Raw genomic sequence first — 8,912 nt, forward strand, 5'->3', positions numbered from 1 at the left:
TAATTGACATTTTATAGGGTCGTTAGGTTTGTCCTCGACCGGTCTGTCAATGTCGCGTTAATTTGTGACGGCTTGTTTATAGCTCAATAATACAAGGTCCATATTACAATCACCACGATAACAGTACATGTTGGCGCCCTTTCCGCTACTACACAACAGATGGCGCTGCATGTTTATTAAATAACGATGTTGATGTGTTTTTCTTGCTATACATATACTCCTTGCATGTCGCGATTTCTTCGGTGTCTTTTTCGGTGGTTTTCTGTGTTCTTGAGGTCGCTTGTGTTTTGTAGTGTTCGGTCGTTTTCGTTTGGTTGGTGGTTGGATTGGGTCGTCCAAATACCGGACACAGTTTCGTAGGAGTGTGAACAAATGGTCCTTCGATTGCCGAATTCTCGGACTTAGTGTATCAAGTCAAAGTTGGACTTGTAGGGTTCCGGGCGGTTTTGTGTGTTAATAAGCCCGTGTTCACAGAGATTTAGTGACAGCCGAGCGTGTGTCGTTTAAGACTTGGCTGGCTTGTCAATCGCGGTAAAGTAATTCGTTTTGGGTTTCTGCACAGTCCAGTAGTTTGGTATTTGTTTGTCGGGTCTTGTTTGAGTGGTAGTAATGGAGCAGGTTAAAAGGTTAATTAACTTGCAAGAAGACAGGATTGAACAAGTCCAGAAAGCCCAAAACAATTACCTAAAATCACCTAAGTCTCGAGTGACACAAAGTTACATAGAAACTCGTCTAGAAACTTTAGAAAAAATATATTGTTCATTTACTAAGGGTCATGAAGAAATATTGGGTCTAGTTCTTCGTGGTCAGAGAAGTGAATTAGAATATTTTAGTCACGACAAAAGTGAACAATTAGAGGAACTTTATACCAACTATAAATCATCATTAAAAGGAAAACTACGTGAGTTGGTTAAAGAAACTACAGCAGGTGATACACTTACTCCGAGTCGAGCTAGTGCTAATACAGATATTAGGCTACCTACGATTCAAATTCCAACATTCTCGGGAAATTACACGGAATGGCCGTCATTTAGGGATTTGTTTACTTCAATAATTCACAAAAATAGTAGTTTAGACGAAGTGCAGAAATTACATTACCTGAAGTCCTTAGTAAGCGGAGAGGCCGCACAATTATTGCGGAGCATAACTATAACGAACGAAAATTACACACATGCATGGGATACACTGTTTAAAAGATTTAATAACAAAAGATACATTACGAATTACATATTCAAAAGATTATTTGGACTTAAATCACTTACCCACGAATCTGGTCACCTTCTGAAACAGTTGCTGGATACTACATCTGAGTGTCTTAGTTCTTTAAAAAACATTGGTATAAAGACAGAAACCTGGGACGACATAATAGTATACATTACAGTTACAAAGCTAGATCCTACCAGTTACCGATTGTGGGAGCAGCACATTTCCTCAGAAAACGATGATATGCCGACATTCCAACAATTGTCACAATTTCTTGAAGTCCGATTCAAATCATTAGAGATGATAGAAGATCAAACAAAGCCACATAAGTCCAAATCTTTTCACGCAACCGCTTCTGTATCATCGCTCAAATGTACCTTTTGTAGTGGCGATCATTACATTTTTCAATGTAAAGATTTTGTGAGACAAAGCCTTAAACAAAAAACTGAGTTTGTAAAGTCCAATAACTTATGTTTCAATTGCTTAATTCCTAATCACTGTGCCAAGTTATGCTTGAGAAGTACAAGTTGTAATATATGTAAAAGGAAACACCATTCTTTGCTACATCCGGGCAAGATTGAATCTAGAACAGAAGAACAACCACCTAAGGAGGATATAGACAACGTTTTACACAAAGACATCGCCACGCATTTTGTAAGTCAACCTGGTCAAGTCTTGCTGGCAACAGCACTGGTGGATGTATCTTGGAAGAATGGTTACACACACATTTACCGTGCTCTGCTTGACCAGGGGTCTCAAGCCTCATTCGTCACTGAGGATCTCGTTCAATCAGCAGGTCTTAAGAGAGTAAAAGTCAACGGTGAGGTTACTGGACTTAGTAACGGGAGCAAACTACGTACCAAGTATGTAGTCGAGTTGGAATTACGCTCTCGGATTGACCCACAATTCACTATGTTTATAAAGGCCTATGTGTTAAAGAAAATAACAAATTATTTACCAACCTATAAGTGTACAGTCACCGACTGGCCTGAACTAGAGTCAATCGCTCTTGCAGATCCCGAATTCAATATGCCGAACAACATTGATATTTTACTGGGGGCTGAGGCTTATGCCCAAATAATTGAGGACGGGTTACTGAGAAACTCAACAGGGGCCATTGCCCAAAAAACAAGGCTAGGATGGATTTTGTCAGGGACGTTTTCTGGAACACTACCTAAAATAGTTATAAATATGCATGTATGTGATTGTGATAACAAACTACTTCGAAGATTTTGGGAAATAGAAAACGATACAAATATTTCGGTTCGAAAGCATACTAAGGAAGAAATACAATGTGAGAAATTATACAAAAATACAACAGTCAAAACAAAAGATAACAAATACAAGGTCTATCTTCCTTTTAAGGAAGGCTGTGAAAATCCAGTTGAAAGATGCGGAGAGACAAGAGAAATAGCAATATCTCGATTTTTACAGCTAGAGAGAAGGTTTAAACGTGATAATACATTAAAACAAGAATATTCCAAAGTTATACATGAATATTTAGAGTTGGGTCATATGGAGCTAGCCAATACCGATACAAAACAATCAATTTACTTACCCCATCATGCTGTTATTCGAAATGATAAAGACACAACTAAAACAAGAATAGTCTTCGACGCTTCGGCAAAGGGTTCAAGGGGATGTTCGTTGAACGATACATTACTTATTGGTCCTACGTTACAACGGGATTTGCGTACATTAATATTGCAATGGAGACAGTACACAATCGTTCTGGCCGGTGATTTAGTTAAGATGTACAGACAAGTTCGTGTCGCTGAAGAACATACGGATTATCAAAGAATTATTTGGAGAGATAATCCAGATGAAGAGTTAAAGTCGTACAGACTCCTAACTGTTACCTTTGGAACGGCCGCTGCTCCTTATCTGGCAGTACGTACACTTCTGCAGACGGCCGAAGATGGAGTTAATGAATTTCCGTTAGCAGCTGAAATCACAAAAACATCTTTTTACATGGATGACTTACTTACGGGTTGTTACAGTGTTGATGACGGTATCAAGATTTATAATGAAATGAATGCATTACTAAAATCTGGAGGGTTCGAATTAAGAAAATGGTGTAGTAATTCAAACGAGTTATTGGCTAAAATTAGTGAAAACAAATCGGAACTAAAGGAAACATATGAAATTAAATTTGATGAGATTATAAAAATATTAGGATTGGTGTGGGATAGAAAATTAGATATATTTACATTTTCCGTTAATTTACCGCCCATTGAAGATCGAATAACCAAACGCAAAATACTATCAGATATCGCACGTTTGTTCGATCCATTTGGATGGCTTGCTCCGGTAATAGTAACTGCAAAGATATTTTTACAAAGATTATGGCTGATGTCAATCGAATGGGACGATCCCTTACCACTTAATGTAATATCTGAATGGAGCGTTTATAGAAAGGGGTTGATTAAGCTACAAGATATTAAATTAGATCGTTGGATTAATACTTACCAAACTAGAACTAACGTTGAACTTCATGGGTTTGCCGATGCTTCCACGGCAGCCTATGCTGCTGTTGTCTACGTCAAGGCGATAGATGAGGATGGCAATCCTAAAATAACGCTCTTGGAAAGCAAAACTAAGGTTGCACCTCTGAAGCAAATTTCTGTTGCACGTTTGGAGTTATGCGGGGCTCTTCTTCTGGCTAAGTTGCTTTATCAAGCTGCAATCAATTTGAATATTCCAATAGGGCAGGTTTTTGCATATACTGATTCTACGGTTACATTAGCTTGGATAGAAGGACAACCTATAAAATGGCAAACCTTTGTAGCCAATCGAGTTGCTGAAATACAGACCTTATTAGACAATTCTGCTTGGCGGTTTGTTTCTTCAAAGGACAATCCCGCAGATCTAGCTTCGAGGGGTATACAAGCTGATGATCTAGTTGCTTCAACACTGTGGTGGCAAGGCCCAACCTGGCTGAAAGAAAAACTTAAAGATAAACAAACATACACATCATATTCTACAACATTAGAAGAAAGAAAACAGAGGGTTAATACCTTTTTATGCGAACTAGAAGAAAAACCTATATATGAACGATTTTCAACCTTAAATAAAATGAAAAGAGTACTTACCTATTGTAGACGATTCCTCCTTTTGAAACCTGAAAAGGGGTACACCGATTACCTTACTACTAAAGAATTAAATGAAACAATGCAAATGTGTATAAAAATAGCTCAAAAACAAGAATTTACGGAAGAAATAAAGGACTTAGAACAGAACGGTATGGTGAAGAAAATTAAGAACACTATCTCCTTACTTAGATGAGAATCAAATACTTAGAGTCGGAGGACGATTACAAGGAGCTACGATACATTCAGAAATAAAACATCCTATATTATTACCCAAAAACAATCACCTAACTACTCTGGTTATCAGGGACGCTCATATAAAATTGCTTCATGGTGGAAATAGATTAATGACAAATTTCTTGCAAAACCAATATTGGATTATAGGACTAAAACCGTTAGTGAAGAAATGTGTAAGAGAATGCGTGGTTTGTGTGAGATATAAAGGTGTAACTCTACAGCCAAAGATGGGTGAACTTCCTTCTGTTCGTATCACACCTGGCAGACCGTTTAAGACATCAGGAGTCGACTTCGCTGGTCCAATACAGTTGCGTACCGCTAAGGGTAGAGGCCACAAATCATATAAGGGATACATTTGTCTTTTTATTTGCATGAAAACAAAAGCAGTACATCTTGAAGTTGTGAGTGATCTTACCAGTAAAGGCTTCATTGCGGCTTTCAAGAGATTCACATCCAGAAGGGGACATTGTTCAGATGTTTGGAGTGACAATGGATTAAACTTCGTAGGGGCCGCAAAGGAGTTAAAGGATAACGCCAATCTTTGTTGTTCAAGTGGTTTGAAAGATATAGTTGATTTATTAGCTAATGAAGGCACTATCTGGCATTTTATTCCACCTAGAGCACCCAATTTTGGCGGTCTTTGGGAGGCTGCGGTTAAAAGTGCCAAAACACACCTGGTAAAGGTCGTTGGAAACTCAACGTTGACATTTGAAGAGATGACTACATTGCTATCACAGGTCGAAGCGTGCTTAAACTCTAGACCCCTCTGTCAACTTAATGATGATCCGGACGATTTGTTTCCACTAACGCCAGCTCATTTCCTTATTGGTGAGCCAACTATGATAATTCCTGAACCAGACTATGAGAGCATAAGAGTAAGTGCTTTAGACAGATGGACCTTAGTACAAAAAATGACGCAACACTTTTGGAAACGCTGGTCAACAGAGTATCTGCAAGGATTACAAAGGAGACAAAAGTGGCAACAATCTTCGATGTGTCCAGATGTTGGTCAATTAGTGATTATAAAAGAAAGCGACTTACCTCCTGCCAAATGGTTATTGGCGCGAATTCTAGAACTTGTTCCCGGAGCTGACAAAACTGTTAGGGTGGTTAAATTGAAATGCAAATCATCTGTTTTAACACGGCCGATCAGTAAACTTATTTTGTTACCTAGAGATATTACATTACATGAAGACGCTTAGAACCTCATGGTGGGCGGAAAGAACAAGGTTCTTGGTGGGCGGAATGTTGGCGCCCTTTCCGCTACTACACAACAGATGGCGCTGCATGTTTATTAAATAACGATGTTGATGTGTTTTTCTTGCTATACATATACTCCTTGCATGTCGCGATTTCTTCGGTGTCTTTTTCGGTGGTTTTCTGTGTTCTTGAGGTCGCTTGTGTTTTGTAGTGTTCGGTCGTTTTCGTTTGGTTGGTGGTTGGATTGGGTCGTCCAAATACCGGACACAGTTTCGTAGGAGTGTGAACAGTACAGATAAAGAATCTCAATTAAATTGTACTTAATAATTAATTTGTTACAGTATTAATACATTGGTGTAACCAAATATTTAAAGCTGTTGTAAAGTTACTGATTATATTGAATTTAAATTTTGTATAAAAACTGCGTTAGGTTTCAAAATAAATATTGGTTTTGATAGAATGAAATTTATCCTGATAGAACTTTAAAAGATTCAATTAAAAAAGATAATAAAAGAAAACTTTCTCATCCCTTATAAGAGTGTAAAAATTAAAGAACTAAGGCCTTTTTCGTTGTTTTGCTATTTTTTTTTCTAATTTTAAAACAACAGTTACTTTGGGAAATATTGAAACTTTGCAATCAGAGAATCTAGGAAATGCTGTTTCAATATCAAAAGATACTGTAAAAACATAAAAAAGATTATCCTGACCTTCCTTTTACTGCACATAGCATCAAAAATGCGGAATACGATGCTTTTACGAATACGTTTTATGTCCTCGTGCAATACAACTAGTTAATTGGTTAGAATAGCATTAACATATAAATGAGGTTTTATATGAGTCACTGAATACGGCCAGACCTTTTGTCTATTCCATTTGTAGTTTACGTTGTCTCTGTCTAGTCTAAACATTGATATAAAAATTACTTTCATCCTTTTCATACTCTTTGGGAAAAATGAAACTACGTTTTGTTCATACAATCGTTGTCACCAAAGCTCATAAATGGAATACTGCTAAGGTATAGTTGTCGACTTTTGTGGCTGTTGGTTTAATAGGAGTTAACCGGGATACCTAATTTTAGTCCTCTTTCCCTTCAGACCCTTTTTCTTATAAGGAAAGCATGGAAACTAGAACTGGACTTTCCGGATGATGGTATGCATGGGAAGGGAAAATATTTTCTTTCTGTGCATTCCCTCCTCCGTTGATTTAAGGTAGGCAACGCATATGCAATTGCGTATATCTATGGGCAATGATTGCTTCGCTATTACACGATTTCAGGTAGCCACCATTTGATATAAAAACAAATAATTTTACAATTATCAAAGCTTCGAATGTTATACGTAATTTCAAATTTCGATGTTAGGTTTTCATTTTATCACAGCAATTACGCAAGTAATTATCTAAAGCGTAATGTGCGCTATAATGCACATCACACGGATATGTCTGCTTAACCTTGCACGTCACGTTGTAATTGCCTTTATTGTGTAGCCTACCACAAAGAAAAACAATCCTTATTGGTTGTCGATAAAAGCGAGTTTTCCATAATAGTATTTGGCCGTCACATAGTGAATGTGAAAGCGATGTTTGATTTTAACGCAACTTTACTGTAAAAGGACGTTTGCGGCTATATAGTGCAGTGGCGTCACGCATTAACGCAATCTTTTATTATCTTACTTGTGCGTTCTATTGTGCGTAACAGTTCTATCAAAACATTTGTTATGCCTCTCATTGTCTTTGGAAAAACAAAGACAGCACTTTATTTTACTGTAGTAAAATTTTACGGCAACACAGAAACAGAGCTTAGTTTTATTTACGTAGTATGTCCGGATTATTATAATACATAGAGTGTTTGGAAATTGTATTCTATCTACTATGCTTTGGTATTTTAGAACATCCTGTAAAATCGTTGCTACCAAAAGTTTTTTATCCTCCGGAATGAGAAAAGTTGACTAGGATTAAACTAAAATTTACTAAAACTTTGTTTATACGTAACTAGTGTAGCTGCCGACCTCAGTTTAGAAGCATTTAAAAAAGTTTTATTTTCTATACGCACATATAGGTCATAGTAAAAATTGCAAATATTTCTTAACTTTATAAAGTACTCGTATGTTCATTATTTCATTCTTTAAAACCGGGTACTATAAATATTTAATAAACAATTTCCTGACCTGTGTAATACCGAGTTAATTTATTGGACCGAAAAACTAGCAAGGTGTTTGCATTGCATGTTGAATAGAACAGCTGTTTAAAACAATATGGCCGCTCAGCCGAGCGTGCACTTTTAGCACGCGGTGCGCTTTTTGCTACTGTTTTAATGATTTTGTTAATAAGAGAATATGCAGGATTATTCCAAAATTTAATGTACTTATGTTAGACCATAACCAACAAAGACATGGATACAGTAAATGTTCCCTTCCATCATAGACTCCTTCTTGATCAGACTAAGCATAAAAGTACAAATCTCTGTTCCACATTCGTATATATGTTTATTATGTGTTTGCTCAAGCTTATATCAGACACGGATATAATTTCATCACAGCTTCTTTTATTACAACTCATCCTTCAAGCCGGATATATTTCTTATTCATCGCAACAATAACTACACGCGCCGATTTTGGTTATGAATGCACCGATAAAAACTTAAACAATGCAGTTCCAGCGTGCCGTCTTGTTGGTAAAATAACAAAGCCGGGTAAAGGTATCGAGCGATGATTCAAACGAAATAAAGCCGGTTGCAAAGTTCGTTCACATTATTTGCACTTGACGTCCTTCTGATCTCATCAAGTTTATGCTTAAATAGATTTTAAACATGATCAGACTACAACTTTCTAAAGTTCAATATTGGAAATACACGACTTAAACTGTTGATGGCTCTACCAAATAACATTATTTGTGAACTTACCACGATCAAAATTTATTAAAAACAATTAACAAAAACAAAATTACAGTTCTAGATTCTAAAGTGCAAGAAATAACACACAAATTGCTTAATATTTTAAAGTATTACGTTCGTCTATTCTACGAAGATGCACCGCACTAGCCTTCGGTATAATAAACATGCGCTCGACCAAATCGATATTTTAGTCACGCTTGCAATCATTCGATATTATTTAGCTAATCGATTTAACTTTATCAAAGTATTGCATCAGACGTATATATTTGTATGTCTATTTATTCTCAATGACT

General features: G+C 36.7%; 1 protein-coding gene across 1 annotated transcript; it reads left to right on the top strand.

The window, feature by feature from the left end:
• Positions 1 to 330: 330 nt before the first annotated feature.
• LOC106114548 (uncharacterized) lies at positions 331 to 4,488 on the top strand. Its single transcript, XM_013307839.1, has one exon. The coding sequence runs from the start codon at positions 610 to 612 to the stop codon at positions 4,486 to 4,488; it is 3,879 nt and encodes a 1,292-aa protein (XP_013163293.1). The 5' UTR covers positions 331 to 609.
• Positions 4,489 to 8,912: the final 4,424 nt, after the last annotated feature.

Source organism: Papilio xuthus, unplaced genomic scaffold (genome assembly GCF_000836235.2).
Source record: "Papilio xuthus unplaced genomic scaffold, Pxut_1.1 DF829880.1, whole genome shotgun sequence".
Taxonomy (NCBI): Eukaryota; Metazoa; Arthropoda; class Insecta; order Lepidoptera; family Papilionidae; genus Papilio; species Papilio xuthus.

Excerpts from the sequence above, each read along its gene's own strand:
- LOC106114548 (XM_013307839.1), top strand. The coding sequence starts at position 610 with ATGGAGCAGGTTAAAAGGTTAATTAACTTGCAAGAAGACAGGATTGAA.